At 32.8% G+C, this 16906-nt stretch overlaps 1 protein-coding gene across 1 annotated transcript in view; it reads right to left on the bottom strand.

Annotated features, from left to right (window-relative positions):
* Positions 1–7464, bottom strand: part of LOC139889582 (R-linalool synthase QH1, chloroplastic-like) — a 30035-nt gene extending 22571 nt beyond the window's left edge. The window contains exons 1-5 of the mRNA XM_071872527.1: positions 7435–7464; positions 5140–5163; positions 2065–2085; positions 1898–1956; positions 866–1013 (exon numbers count right to left, since the gene is read on the bottom strand). Of these exons, the coding sequence (XP_071728628.1) occupies positions 866–1013; positions 1898–1956; positions 2065–2085; positions 5140–5163; positions 7435–7464 (282 nt within the window). The remainder of the gene's footprint in view (positions 1–865; positions 1014–1897; positions 1957–2064; positions 2086–5139; positions 5164–7434) is intronic.
* Between the last annotated feature and the right edge of the window lie 9442 nt (positions 7465–16906).

The raw sequence follows: 16906 nt of genomic DNA, 5'->3' as shown, positions 1-16906 counted from the left end.
AAAAAAAATAAAAATCGTAAGTTTCGTTATTGTTTTACGAAGTATCATGTAGCAAGTTTTATCCTTTGGCAAGATCACTGAAGTATCATGTACAAGTTTTATCCTTTGGCAAGATCAGTGTTGCAAATATCCGTTGCGTTCATTGTGACGCTCTTTGCGATATTTTGGTGACTAGTCCGCCACGACCCCGTCTCGTCGTCTAATAAGTCGGTCAACAGTTAAAAGTCGGGTCAAAGCCGGCCGGTCAAAATTCAAAAAACTTGATTAAAATCGATCAAATGCCGGTCAACTCGATCAAAATTGATGTAGTTTTGTGTTACTTTCGTGTATTATATTAAAGGTAATAGCGATTATATGTACAAACTGGTCAACGAAGGTTTTTTGGTTTTAAAATATGTGTATAAATATATAAGTCAAAGCCAGTTAACATTAGTCTAAACCCCGTCTCGACTGTCTCAAGCCCGTCTCAATGTTTTAAGGTCCCGATCGTCAACCCCGTCCTGCGTCTTTAACCTTGGGCAAGATACACATTTTATCCTCTTTCAAAATATATTCGCAAATTCAATTTAATATAGGTCCATTATGTGCATCAAACTAGCTTTTAGTTATTTTAATGGTATCCGATAACCTATTCTTCCGACACCAGAATTATTGATTATGTGGCAACATTTATAAGTCGTCATGTCACATAATACGTCATTGCCATGTCATGAATCGCGAATACTGAGTATATAAGGGGCATTGAGTAATGACATATAGTTTATGATAAATTCACTATAATCATACATTGTGAATTTGTATTATACGTACCCATATAAAACATATAATGCACATTCTTGGTGAACATAAATCGGGATGTACGTACCTTGTATTTGCTGGAAAGTGATTGAACATGATCGAATGACCATAATGATGGTTCGTAATTTGCTGATCGTCTAACAAGGGGTTCAACTGTTGTGACCCGTATTGAGTTGGATTGTGATGAACAGGTGTTGTGGCAAATGTCGCAACGACTACTTTGGGTACGTAAACGGTTAACATGGGCAGTTAAATTAGTTACAAAACACGTTGGAATCATGAGGAAAGACATGCTAGAAAGTGAAATTGGTCTATTTTGATTTTAAAAACATTGGCATCATGCATGTGTTGATGCATGTGTGTATATATATACAAAAGAAGGCGAGATATGAAACTTAATGGATAAAATTATGAGCTTATTTATGTCCCATTATCAATAATACACATTCACTATTCGTATTAAAAAAGTATTTTAGTTGATACGGAAATCAAGAAACAATTATTTAAAGATCTTGTTGATAACGCAATAAAGAAAGGTTGAAAATTTAATCAATAATGCTTTATACGTCCTAAGTTTATCACCACCGGATAAAAACATACATTTTAATAAATATTATTATTATTATTATACTATATACATATACTAAAACACACGAGTTTTAATAACAACTGATTGGTCAAAAAAAGAAGATCATTTGGTCAGCTTTCAGAGGAGATTATTGCGACTGTTAGCTGAAATTGATAACTATCAAATGGAGGGATTTGGAGCACGTCAAAAACATGAATGTAGATATACACACATACGTATTTTAAGATAAAGTGGATTATGGCCCTACGAATTTTAAGATTTTTGACTCTTGGTTCGCTCACCCCGATTTTGAGACCACGGTTCGTAATGCATGGAACCCAATTAATGTAAATAATAATAAGGACATTGTTGCTAAATTCAGGTTTTGAAAGAGCACTTAAAAAGTTGGATTCATACTGCCAGGTCCACGGAAGCGGCTCGTCTGAAAGATATTAATATTAAAATTAACGAGTTAGATGTCGATATTGATGCAGGTAACGCTAGTCCTGAGACGATAATGTTACGAAACACCTTATCTTCTGAAAAAGACGATATTTCAAAGCTTGTTGATCGCGATCCTCTTCAGAAAGCTAGAGTTAAATGGGAAGTTGAGGGTGATGAAAACTCAAAGTTTTTTCATTGTTCTATCAAACACAAACGTCGGACTCAAAATATTCAGGGGCTTCTTATCGATGGGCTATGGGTTGACGAGCCTGAAGCTGTTAAAAACGCATTTTATGACTTTTTTAAATCTAAATTCGAGGCTCCTGTTAACGAGGTGGAATTTGATAACTTGATGCCGTAATATGTGTTATCAGAAGAAGATTTCAGGTTTCTAGAATCAGATATTGTTGATGTGGAAATAAGAAACGCGGTTTGGAGTTGTGGTAGTTCGAAAGCTCCCAGCCCGGACGGTATATCGTTTCAATTCTTAAAACATTTTTGGGATATATTTCAGTGTGCTTTTTGCAGGGATGTTAGAGATTTCTTTTCTACATGTACGATGCCTCGAGGTGCAAACTCTGCCTTCTTCTCGTTAATCCCCAAAGTTAATAACCCGACGCTTATCACTGATTTTCGCCCTATATCGTTGGTTGGTTGTTTCTATAAGACGGTCACTAAAATACTTACGAATTGGTTATAAGGAGTCATTGACAAAGTAATTAGTCCGGTTCAATGAGCGTTTATTCCTGGCCGTCAGATTCTGGACGTGCCTCTTATGTTAAGTGAAATTATCTCGTGGTACAAAAATAAAATAAGAAGATGCTTCTTTTTAAAGTCGACTTCGAGAAATCTTATGATTCGGTAGATTGGAAATATCTTCTATTTATGCTTTCATCTTTGGGTTTCGGTCGTAAGTGGTACTCATGGATCAAGGGGTGCTTATTTTCGTCTAGAACTTGGTTTTAATTAACGGGAGTCCGACTCGTGAATTTGAATTAAAAAGAGGCTTGAGACAGGGCGATCCACTAAGCCCGTTTCTTTTTATCATTGTCATGGAAGGTCTTCACCTCGCCTTCCGTCGAGCCATGGAAGTTGGTTTCATTCACGGGATTAAAATCGGTACAGATAACGTTCATCTATCTCACTTTATTTATGCCGACGATGTTATTATTTTTTCAGATTGGAAAACACATGAGCTGAATCGGATTCTTATTATACTGGATATTTTTCATCGGGTTTCCGGTTTGAAACTAAATGTCAATAAATCTCATGTTTTTGGCGTCGGGGTTGAAGACACAGATGTTAATTTAATCGATAATGCTGTGGGGGCTAGAACAGGCTCTCTTCCTAAGACTTATTTAGGTATTCCAATTGGTGCTAATATGCGAAAGATTTCGAATTGGGATTCCTTATGCGATATATTTTGGGCTAAATTGTCTTCTTGGAAAGCAAGTCTCATTTCGTCGGGTGGGAGACTAACCCTTCTTAAATCAGTAATGGGAAGCCTCGGGATATATTTTATGTTTATGTTCAAATGTCCCGAGACCGTTTTAAAACGTCTTGAATCGATTCGGGCGAGATTTTTTTGGGGGCGGTAGCAATTCGGTAAACAAGATGGCTTGGTAAAAGTGGGACAAAGTCATTGCTCCATATAATAAAGGTGGCCTCAATGTTGGGAGTATAACGGCTTTTAAGATAGCTCTCATTTATAAATGGAGATGGAGGTACTTGACAAACCGAATGACATGTGGGTTACGATTATAAAATCGATACATGGCAGCATATTCGAAGAGTTTTCAGCTTCGACTTATAGCATCTGGCAGAATATCGTGTCCACTTGTTTAAAAAACGTGGACAACGAGCTTATTCCTACGGATATATTTCGATTTCAGATTGGTAATGGTTGTTCGATATGTTTTTGGCATGATCTTTGGTGTGGTAATTCTAGCCTTGCTTCTCGTTATAACAAATTGTTCCATTTAGATACAAATCCGAATGATTTTCGTTGTTGATAAATTCGTAAATGGCGACTGGAAATTTTCGTGGACTAGAGATAATTTACGTGGTCGAAACGAGCAACTACTTCACTATTTACTTGATGAAATCGGGACTCCTATTCTTCGTGACAGTAGCGATTCTTGGTTGTGCACCATTTGCGATGAAGGCAGTATTACAGTTAAAGATTTGAGAATTCATATTGATAGTAAAATTCTTACTTCGTCTCCGGTTGAAACGTTATGGTATAAATTTGTCCCGAGGAAAGTTAACGTTTTTTATGGCGGTTTCGGTTAGATATTCTTCCCGTTCGTTGGAACCTTTCCGCGAAGGGGATTGATATTAACTCTATTGTTTGTCCGGTTTGTAACAATGGGGTTGAGACTCGAGAACATTTATTTTTCGAATGCACGTTGGCTAGTGAGTTATGGCACAAAATTCGGATTTGGTTAGATTGTGGTTTTCCTCACTTATCTTCATGGGAATCGTTCATGTCTTGGAAAATGGCGTTCGATTATAGAATTCGTCCAATGCTCGTATTGTTGCGGTCACGATTACTTCTTTATGGGTTTTATGGCAATTCCGGAACGATGTTGTTTTTCTTTATTCCTTTTGTAGAAAAAGTAGTTTGTTTGATGTTATTAGACTTATTACTTTTCGTTGGATTAAAAATAAAAGTCATGTAGTTTCTAATTAGAACTCATGGCTTTCTATTCCGTTGTAATTATCCCTTAGCGTCTTGCTAGGGATCGTTTTATTTATACAATTAATTCGTTGGCTGTTAAAAAAAAAGATATACACACATACACTAACAATGTAATCGATTACTATTTTTTATGCTCCGATAAGTTCATAATGGGAATCATATAATTTTGTACAAATTATCGATATGATTATTTAATTAGAAACTATTAAAAGAATGTTTAATATATAGTTAAATCATGTATTGTTGTAAACGGTTTTCCAAAACACCGTGTAGGTCATTCTATTCACTCACTATATATCAAAAGACACCCAAAAGCGTGTAATTTTAATTGAAGTTATTGTCATGTTTTTTCTAGTGTTCAAACTAGCTATTATTTTTTAATTAATCGTTGGACAATATCTTTTTTTTGTCTTATTAAAAAATGAATTTACTATTCTTCTTTTTTAAAATCATTTTATTTATAGAGTGTGTTTTCTATTTTGTCATATGTATTGTTCTTATAATCTTTTAAACTTTGCACAGTGAAATTATTATATAAAAAAAGTATACATGTTATTTTAAAAGTTATTACATTTTCTACCTTTTTAGATTGTCATAAATTAATTATCTATATTTCAAGTAGATAAACTAAAGTTACTTCACATATTATTATCTCATATTTTAATTTTTTGGTATTTATTTAAACCGTATCAGATTATTCATATCTAGTAATAGATGATTGTCTCATTGTATTCTGCAGCAACACGCGACTGAAATGCCACTCGTTATTATTATTGTTATTGTTATTGTTATTGTTATTGTTATTGTTGTTATTATTATTATTATTATTATTATTATTATTATTATTATTATTATTATTTTATTATTGTTATTATTATTATTATTATTATTATTATTATTATTATTATTATTATTATTATTATTATTATTATTATTACATTGTATATTTATCAGCTTTACAGTTTAATGGTTATTTATAGAAATCCTTTTTTCTTACATGCACACATTAGAGCCCAAAAAACATACTTCGTTATTATATATATATATATATATATATATATATATATATATATATATATATATATATATATATATATATATATATATATATATATATATATATGACAATTAATTTGAAACATTAAAAAAATTGATAAATTAGAAATAGACAGGGTTATTATTATTAAAAAAATTTATGTGTAATATTAGGGTTTGATATTAAAAATGTGGAAAAGATGAAATATTTTAGTATTTTACATCGAAATTTTAAAATGAAGGAACAGGGTGTATATATATATATATATATATATATATATATATATATATATATATATATATATATATATATATATATATATATATATATATATAATCAAGAGGGAAGCACTTTTTTGGGGGGAAATGGGGGAAGTAATTTTTTTTTTCGTTTTTTAAAAAAAAATTTCAGTCATCAAGATCACATGAAAATATGAACATTTGAAAAAGACACTTTGTGATGAATGTTATTATTTTGGCGGTAAAACGCTCGGAAAAAAAAATGAAAACATTCAATGCATTGAATGTTTTAATTCTGAGTTTTTTAAAGGGTTAGAAATTAAGGGGTTAAAATTTAGGGTTTAGCTATTAGGGTTTAGAAATTAGGGTTTTGAGTTTAGAAATCAGGGTTTAGATTGAATATTTTAACACGAACGGTTTAGAGTTTAGGGTTTAGGGTTTTAGGTTTAGTCCCCAAAATCCTAAACCCTAAAATCTAAATCGGGCTAAATTTAAAAAAAAAAAACACTTCATACAAGATGAAAACAAAACGATGCAAATAAACTCAGAATCAAAACATTCAATGCATTGAATGTTATCATTTATTTCTTCGAGCGATTTGCCGCCATAATAATAATATTCATCACAAAGTGTCTTTTTTAAATGTTCATATTTATACCTAATTTTGATGTCTGAAAATTTTTTCGAAACAAACCAAAATTTAAAAAAAAAAAAAAAAAAATACTTCCCCCACTTTCTTCCAAAAAAGTGACTCTCTTGATGATGACCCTATATATATATATATATATATATATATATATATATATATATATATATATATATATATATATATATATATATATATATATATATATATATTGAATTTATTAGACTGTGTATATGTTTGTATCTGTATAACATGTATTCGATATGATTAGTTAGTATAATTTGATCATTTGAAAATGGTTTACTAAACGCTTATGGTTTTATTTTGATACAATCGTAACTTTTTTTGTGTGAAAATCGCAATTCTCATAGGGTTTTAAGACTGATTTCAAAGCCGCGTCAAATTTAAGGTGTGACTTATTTGGCAAATTTAAGGTGTGACTTATTTGGCATCCCATGTGGTGGCTCCTTGACGCCCGTAACGCATTTAACGGGGCTTCAGTCATAAAACATTGATATCATGCATGTGTAATATACACAAAAAGGTGAGATAGGAAACCTTGTGAATAAAATGATGGCCTCAGTCATGCCCAAATTATATTCAATAACTCAAATTCCTTTACAATGCAAGAAGCTAATTATTTTACAAGGCTCAAATTGCTGAGAAAAAGAAAAATAGGCCCAAATAATTTGGCCCAAATTCAAGTGCTCTGATATCAGTTAACAATGTCGATTAATTCTCTAACGGAAGGTATAAATGGTGTTATGAAATTAGACTATCTATCTATATCTATACTTATCTTATAAAAGGCTAATTAGATGATGTCATTAAATAGTATTTACCAAGCTTAAGAAAAAATTAAAAATTAAAAGAAAAAAATCTAGACAAGGTTAGTGATGTCATTAATGTTGATTAAAAATATTTAAAAAAATGTTAAAGAAAATTATAAAACACAATAGAAAAAAACGTTTTTTTTTTTATTATAGAAAACTAGCTTATAACCTGCGACTTCGCAGGATTTTGAAATAACATTACACTATTTGTTAGAGATGTCAATGAATTGTATCATAATGAGAAATCGATGTGAACTGGAACAGAAGATAAATATGGTGTGATATTGCTACAATTCGATAATATTGTAAAAGTACTCTTCCATTTAACGATAAAATTTATTAGATGAAGAACAAAAGAATAGTGTTTTCATTCCATCAGTAATGTTAGTTTATAAGGTTGCCCATAAAGCCTTTAAGCATGAGGAGTCATGTTCTTTATTCACCGTCAGATCACAAAGTTTATGGTTTAAGTCGCTTTCATTTATTTATTTTTTTCAAAATGTCCTCATTAGACCACCGAGCCTCTAAAAGATTTAACATAAGAAGCAGAATAAACCATTATCTGCAAGTTAAAAACCAGTCAACAACTCTAGGCCATGAATAAATTATAGCAAGTGCACAAAAAGATGCTTTAAAAGCAAACAAAAGTTCTGAAAGAATTAACTAAAAAGAGTTCCAAGTATGACTAACTAAGAGTCACTATGCTAAAATCAACAGAAATCTAAGAAATTAATCTAGTCATGCCCGTGTACAATTTACATATTTGCATTTTCTATTTTAAGGCGTTAACATGAAATTTTGTTTTTTCCGAAACTAACAATGAAGTTTAACATCAGTCAATTAAATATATAAAAAAGAAGACAAAATATTAAATATGCAAGCGAATGTAGAGATGGCACCCGCGGGTCGTGGGCGCGGATCCACTACATCCATCACCCGCACCCGTGGATTTTTTGAGGATCCATTAGCTCGCGGATCTTGGTTAACGGATTTATTTTTAGATCCATGCCCGTACTCACGGATATTCGCGGGTCGCGGGTTTACCCGCGGATCTTATTCATGAAGTATATATGTAAATTAAAGTATTCAAAAATCAAAAATAAATATCATTATGCAATTCAAAGTGACATGAAAAACATAATCCAATCATATACCCATGTTTATGGTATAATATAATGAGAAAACGTATATTAATTATATTTTTTTGCTAATATATGTGAAGCTACAATGTTTAATAGTAACTATCAAAATTTAGTAGCTAAAACTAATCATACAGTGGTTGACGAATTACTAAAATGATAGGTAAAAATTAGATTTTATAAGATAGTCTAATAAACGAAACAATCAATAACATGCTTTGATTATATAATAGATGTGATCTGTAGTTGTGGGATGCTCTAGTTACTAAAAAGTTCGATACCACAATAATATGAGGAATGTAAAAACGTATACGGAGTAAATTATTACCTATTGCCCATTTATTCAAGGTGGCGTTTTTCACATTTAGAACGAGTATATCCGCGAATTATTCAAACGGGTATTACGGATTTTCGGATCGGATTTTAACCGCAACGGATCTATTACATCCATCACCCACCCGCGACCCGTCAGCGGGTACAAGATTACATCCATCGCCCACCCGCGGGAAATTTTTTTTTGATTTTATCCGCCCATCACGGGTGCGGTTACCCGCGGATCTCGGATTTTTTTAGATCCATTGCCATCCCTAAGCGAATGTACAGACAGATACTCTAACAACAAATGCTGGACCAAAACCAAGAGCGTGTATTAAGTGTGCAAATAGATATTGTTACTGAACCCCAGCTTGAACATAAATGGCATATCCCGATCAAAGCTTGAATGAAACAGAGTTCCATCAAGTATACTTCCCACATAGTGAACTGCAAACATAAAGTCACTAATCCGACCATAACTAAAAGTAGACTAACCTTTTTTTTTTATGAGTATAACCTCAATAGATTTATAATAGGGTCATTTATCAAACAAACAACATATGTAAAAATTACCTTCCACTTCATCGCCATGAAGGGAGCTTTCATACCTTTTTATTTCCTTGCAACTATTTTCTTCAACCCATTTATCCCAATCTCCTCCTCTTGGCCAACGATATCATCCCTTATTCTTTCTTCGTCGCTCTCGTTGATTTTTACAGCTATCACGATCTCAAATTCATCATCCATTTATTCACGCTAATTGCAAACAATAGGAAAAAGTATAGTATAAAGCAATCGAATATATATAAATTAACAACGCAAAGGGTAGAAGGGAAAAAAGCGATAGAAAACTATTAGATTATAGTTTGTTATGACCCGAAGCACAAGACTATAGCTTGATAAAACACCTTCTCACAGAGACCCGTAGACATATTAGATGGCTACGGGTTGAATCGATTACAAAAGCATAATGTGTGTTGGTTGATTTTTTTTATCGCAAAGTAACCTGCATTTACAACTTCACTTTAACAAACCATATTATAAGTATCTATATTATATCTGGAAGTCAAATTTGATTCACTGCAGCAGTGTAGGTACATCATTTACAAACCATAATAATCTATTTTTCAAAGCATATTAATCTATATTATTTACAACTTCACTTTATGAAATATTGATGTTACAATATAACTAAACAACTAATAAATAACACAAGAAGAGACTATACAAAAAATGTATAAACCAAGAACTTACATTTTTTCAAGAAAAGCTAAAAAAATTTTTCAAAGGCGAGAAGCTTTGATATGGCAGATAATTCAAACAACGGAGGGCATAAGTGAAACTGAAAATCACACATGAAGATAATTTATATATACATTCCAGCAAAGCAATGAAACTTACCATGTTTGAGAATTAATTCAGGAGGCCCTCTGACTGAAGTGAAAAGGAAAGATCAATACCATTCATTCCATCAGTAATCGCATATTAGCCATGAAATTAAGAGACAAACCTTTCACTTCAAATCATTGCAGAACGTGAGTTGCAGAATCACGATTTGGAAACTCTTGTACTGTCGGAGCAGAACGTGAGTTGCGTGAGCTGTGATAACCGATGATTCATCATAGTTACTAAGAGGATTGAAAAACTAAAATTCTTGCTAGCGATGGTTAATCATAGTTACTACGATCAACAAATCTAACATATACTAAAATCCGGAAATATGTTATATACAAAGGACGATATCGATATCATTTAAGTCCTTAACAGACACCTTAAATCATACCCTAATGAATACCTGATCCCAATCTGATTTCAAAATATCAGATTCCAAAGACCATTTAAGGATGACTCTTCTTCGTATTTCCTCCTGAATACATTATCGATATCAGTTCTCTATAACCTGCATCATTGAATAACTGTATTAGCTATTAAATGACTAAGATGAATTAAGCACATACATAATACATAACAAAAAATAATACAGAAACACAAGAACCCTAATTATCAAAACATTATCCACTTTAATACAGAAACACACGAACCCTAATTATCAAAAAATAATCCACTGTATTTCGCCATGTCTTCATATCCATAAATAATCCATGATCGAATTGCAACTGATTTGAAAAACATACCTAAGAACCCTAATTATTATTCGTTTATACATAAAATAAGTTTATTGATCGCATTGCATAAAGGCTAATATGCGGAATACCTGATGTGATGGAGGTTATTCTATTCTGATTTGTATCAAAATTCGATCGATGGGGATTGATGTTCACGATTTGACTTCCAACACTATTTTTCATCTCCCTAACCCGATTGGATTTGATCTTCGCTAGCTATTGTTTATCGATTATGAACCCTAATTTGTTTGGTGAATAGAATAGAGTAGACTCGATGTTTTTACCCGTTATTTTATTTTAGGGGTATTTTTGAGAATAAACAATTGAAATGGAGGTAATATTAAAAGTTTGAGATTTAATCTAATGGTCAATTCTTTTCCATTTTAAATTTTTAAATGATGATTAGGAAAAAATGACTTTGTTATTATATATAATATATAATATAGAATAGAATATAGAATATAGATATTCAATACGGGAGTATGAAATAGAGGCTTACGTTGGAAGTTTTATTTTGCAGAAACGTGCTTTTTCTTTGGGAACAGCCAATTTTCAAAACTCCTACACTACCTCTGCAAATTCTCCTATCACCTCATATTATCATTTAAACTTCATCTTTCTCTTTATTTTATGTTTCTCTATTTTGTATAGCTGAGAACATTAGGTTTTAAACCATAACTTTAGATCTTCTTGGGGAACCATTTTCAAGGTATTATGGTGTGCACAATACATCCCCAAATCTTCCTGCCCAAATCACGGCCAGTTGATCAAATAGTGTGATTAAAAAGTGTATATATGGTTTGAAGCTGCCGTAACATCTGATTTTAGTGTTCTAATTGACAGGTGCTATCATTTTACTAAATTATAGTTTTGTTTGAATTACTAGATGGTTAATCTGCAATTTTCTGCAAGGGTTTTTTTTAAAGTTTGTTCTTCGTTGTTATTGCTAGACATCATATTTATTGATAAAGATTGTTTCTTTAGTGTTTCTAAGATGAAAGTTCATAATATATTTTAGATCAGTCGCAAATATCGCAGGTTCATGCCGTACAATAAATATGAAGTGCATGAAAGGTGTTCGATGAAATGTCTGAGATAAATGAATTATATGGTATGAACTCGGTTACATTTTTAGTTTAATGTGTTTGAAGATGATAAGTTCTGTTACAAGTAGTTTAATGTTAACAGATGTTTTTAGTAATGTGATCTGTGGAAGATATTTCATACGTAGTATATTTTAAGCTATCTTATATCAGTTTAACTCGAAGGTAATGATTCTATATTAAACTTTGTGTGCAAGTGAAACATGCCTATTTATGAACTCTCAACAATTAGTCGTAGTTGATTAGAACCTATGAATCTTAAGTCATCATAGTGGTTTTTCCAATGGCGACATAGTAAATAATTGAAATAAGTATTATAATTGGTTATATCAACTCATCTTAAAATAGGTTTAATATTCTGTTATATCCATAAGTTGTCCTAAAACTCAACCTCACAGTGAGGTAATGTTTCTACTGCCCTGAAGTTTAAAAGCACATTTTTGGTTTTGCTGAAGGTTTATGGTCTCGGTTGTAGAGACTGGAAATGTTCAAAGCTAATATTAAAGGTATCTCAATCTCTCAACAAATTGTTTAAACTTTTGCATATATTTTAGCTTTTAAATCATTTATAGCTTTTAAATATACATTCCTCACTTGAAGTCAGTGTTGTAAAAAATGGCCAAAACGGGCGCCGCAACGGATTTGCCTTAGTATCATTGCAACGGGCCTTGAAACGGCAAAAAAGACGTTCAACGCTTAAAAAACGGTCAACAACGCTAAAAAACGGTAAAAAAACGGTCAAAGACGGAAAAAAAACGGAAAAAAACGGAAAAAAGGGTCAAAGACGGAAAAAACGGTCAACTATATATATATATATATATATATATATATATATAACGTTAGAAAACGTCCGTTTCGACCCCGTTTTTTCCATTGCGATGTTTTGAGGTCGCTAACGTTTCGACCCCGTCTCACGTCTTTTTCAACCTTGCTTGAAGTTTATTGACTTTTATTCTCCATTCATGGATGAAGATAATTACAAAGTTATCCTGATTTTGTTTCTGAAATAAATCACCAAATTGATTTTAAAATCAATTTTGTGTTTGGGAATACTTCATATGTGCGAAGTAATTTTGTTCAAGCAATTTGGTTTAAGCTATTTTCTTCATGTTATTGAGAGTACTTGATATTTCTTCAAGCAATTTTGTTCATGTTATGGTGTTGATGACTTAAATGACTTTATATTTCTTCAAACAATCTTTACAATGACTTCAAGTATGTTTTGTTTTCCACTAAAAGAAAGTGTTGTGTTCATGTTGAGCACTATTTGTGTCAACACCATAAAGCGTAATGTTTCATGTAATAAGACAAAATGGCCAACTCTTTTAGATCCAGATAATAATGTGTGTTTTTGAACTTAACCCGTGAATTTACGAGTCTTTTAACTAGTTTTTTAAAATTTTCTAACGAAAATTTTAAATGTTCGCGTGTTTGCAATAATTTAATTCTTGAAGAATTTCAAGTTTGGTTTCTCGCAAGAAGGTAAAAAACAAACACATTTCTAACAACGAATTGAAATGACGTATATTTCTTCCGTTATATCTTCGATACCTAATTTTGTTGACAAGAATTCAGCTTTTCTTGAAGATGTTGATGACGAAGATGCCCTTCTTGTGAAGGAAATAGAATTGTTCTTGATCGGTCTCGAAGTGCCGGTCAAAAATAGCCTAATTACTCTACTTTAGATAGGGCAAGCAGAATTCGTTTCACGAGAAGTTATGGTTAACTAGCAAGCAATTTCAAGATTGGTTTGTTTGTGATTAACCAAGATTAACTAAAGTAAAGACTAAATTAACAATTACTAAGCAAGTGCAAACTTTGAGTATTTAAGAGCATAAACAATGAACTAAATGAAAAGGTTGTAATCAATTGGATAAAAGCCTTTATTCCTTTACAATTCTAATTATGCATGCACTAGTTCAATAAATCCTTATGCTATCAAATTATCAACTAAATCTCATAGACAAGACTTCTTCAGTTTTCCAATTTATGATTATCTTGGGCACAAACAATGCTACTTACACACATTGTCTTTATCCCTATACTAAATTATAACTAGGTTGGATTAAGCACAAGATGTTAAATAACAATCACTTGTCTTGCAACAATCAATAACTTCCAAACTTGCATTAATTGATAATTCAAAAGATTCAATGAAGTTATAAACCAAAAGACATAAGGATTACAAAATCAAGAATCACATAAATAAATGAAGAACTAAACATACAATAATTGTTCATGCAAGGAATAAAGTAAAAGAGGCTAGCCAAGCATGTTGGTGATGATGATCATAGTTGTTTCTTGAAGTTGCATGATGAACACCACTTGAATTCTAGCTTGAATCTTTGATTGATGATGATTGGTGATGATTGATGATGTGATTTTGTGTGTTTTTAGCTCTCAAAACTGATGAAAAAGGTATCCAATTCGTAGCCTAGGGTTTACTATATATAGGGATGAAGTAGGGTGTTTCCCCAAGTATGAAATCCCTCAAATCCGGCTCAAAATATTATCCAAAAATACGTCCAACCGCAATTTGTGCCCAACGGCCGCAATTTACGCCCAACCGCAAAAAAGTGGGCGCCTCCTTATGCCCATTTCCTACCTGAAGAAATTCCTGACCACCTACCAGGCGCAATTAGCGCCCTCCGGCCGCAATTTGCGGCTGGGCACCTTTTTTCGCGACTTTTTCTCGTTTAAATTCCCTTTTCGCGTTTTCGTCTCGAATCGTTACTCGTTATGAAAACCTTATAAAATAGCTTTTTAAACCTAGAATACACCCGTAAAATTCATCTCTTAATATCAAACATGATCGGCATTTATGAACCGATCAACTCCCCCACACTTATCATTGTTTGTCCTCAAACAATCTTCAACTCAAATCTTCTACTCGAACCTCTAACAAATGATAAATCTTCAAAAGCATGAATAAAACCGCAACGTCTTGAACTCAACATGAAACATAAAATCCACCGATATGGTTCCCACTTGAAGTTAACCAACTTTAAATTCCCAATTTGAATCATGATTATAACGACATTTTGTCTTGAACGAATACTTCATATCAAAGTGTAATAAAACCTCGAACTTTTTAATCCTCAAATAAGCCATGAGTCAAGTGAGAACCATCCGCCAAGCGAACTAGATAAAAGAACCATGTACCGTCAATTCCATATTTGTTTTAAAGGTTGGTGTGCCAGAGTGTCCGAAGACACCCTTTTTGGTTCTCCCGATGTTTTAGGATCATGGCACTAATCTCATGCCCCAACAACTCCTCCGGTGACTCTCGGAGCAGGGTGGACAATCGACGAAGGGTCGTGGAATTTAAGTCCCACGTGACTTATAATGAGAAATAGTTTTTGTGGATTTAGCCCCATCTAGCTCTATTTTAGCGGTATTATACGCCCCAACAAGGCTCGCGTGTAGAAATATTTATCCAGCCCCTAAACTGGCTGTTTTATGGATTTGGCTCCATCGAGCTCTCGTTTTGTGGTTTTAGCCCCAAGCAAGGATCTCGTTTGGGAATATTTATCCAGCCCTTAAACTGGCTGTTTTGCAGCGAAGTAGGGGTATAGCTAGTGTCATCCACAGCTAATCCTGGATTTGGATAGCGACACAGAACAAGTCCAAGCATTAGCATTTGTTCCCGGTATCGAAACAAGATGTGAATGAACAGGAAACGACATTTTGTACTTTTTAATTCATCAATACACGGGCTATAACTGCAAAGACTAAGCTTTGCGCGGGACAATCCTGTTCCAGCTTTACATTGTAATCAATCATACACTGGACAACGCACGGGATTTAACCTACCCGAGTTATTTTCTGTTTGTAACATATTTTGACTTTCTTTGAAATCACATTTTAATCACCAAAAAGTTTTTACTATGATGTTTCACAAAGTCAATTCCCTGTTAATACCCCATAATATTCATTATTGCCACATGTCATTTTCATTCTTTTCACAATCTTTTTAACAATCTCACACTTGGGTTGTGATAAAATTATGATTAAAATTTTTTGTTCAATCACAATAATCATAATGTTTTACTCATTTTAAGCTTCAAACCCAAATAATGTATCTCAAAAAATTTTATTTTTCCCCTCTCCCCCACACTTACATCATGATACGCCCTCATACGCATGTTTAGAATATTACAATACTTATGTGAAAAGAAAAGGAAAAATTTAACATATTTTCGAGATACTCGCACGTTCACCATCCAATAGTAACCCTTGCACACCATTTTGATTCATCATCACGCATTCCATTTGATTACATTTATCCTTCCATTACAACTTAAAAAAGAAAAACAAAAGAAAAACGTAAAATCTAACTAGCCCACTTTCGGAGGGATCCGTTTTAAACCACCCGATTCCCTCGGGTGGACGAGTTTTGTCTCGTGAGGGCTTGCAGTGAACATACCCACAAAGTTTATTTATCTAAAAATAAAAATAAAATAGAAATAAACTAAAAATAAAATAAAGAAGACTTACAAACTCTACAAGTTTGTGCAGTTTTTATTTCTGAGTCGTGCACACGACTCTTTCGCCACTTCAGCTAATTCCAGGACTGTAGAAGGTTCCTCCTTCCCTCATTTTCTGAGAACATTCACTATCTCTAACTTTCCTCAACTTAGAATCCAGCCACACATCATTCTCCTTAGCCACATGCATTAACTCAAACAATTTATCTTTTTCTTTAGGAGACAAGTTACACACAAGACGGTTGCTCAAACTTTCATCTCCTCTACTTCTAGCATCGTGGACCCGTCTATGTAATTTCCTCATGGAACGATCAAGCACCGGGTCATACTTATCTTCCTCTACCTTATCATGCGATCTCATAAAAATACGTGGTGGATTTTCTTCGTCTCCCCCACACTTAGGCCCTTCAAGATCCGCTAAATTTGAAGACACCTCATAATTAACTTGAGAATTCACCTTCACATTCTTAT

This window comes from Rutidosis leptorrhynchoides, chromosome 1 (assembly GCF_046630445.1).
Source record: "Rutidosis leptorrhynchoides isolate AG116_Rl617_1_P2 chromosome 1, CSIRO_AGI_Rlap_v1, whole genome shotgun sequence".
Taxonomy (NCBI): domain Eukaryota; kingdom Viridiplantae; phylum Streptophyta; class Magnoliopsida; order Asterales; family Asteraceae; genus Rutidosis; species Rutidosis leptorrhynchoides.
Note: the sequence above shows the minus strand (reverse complement) of the source record. Positions and strands in the feature narration are given on the sequence as shown.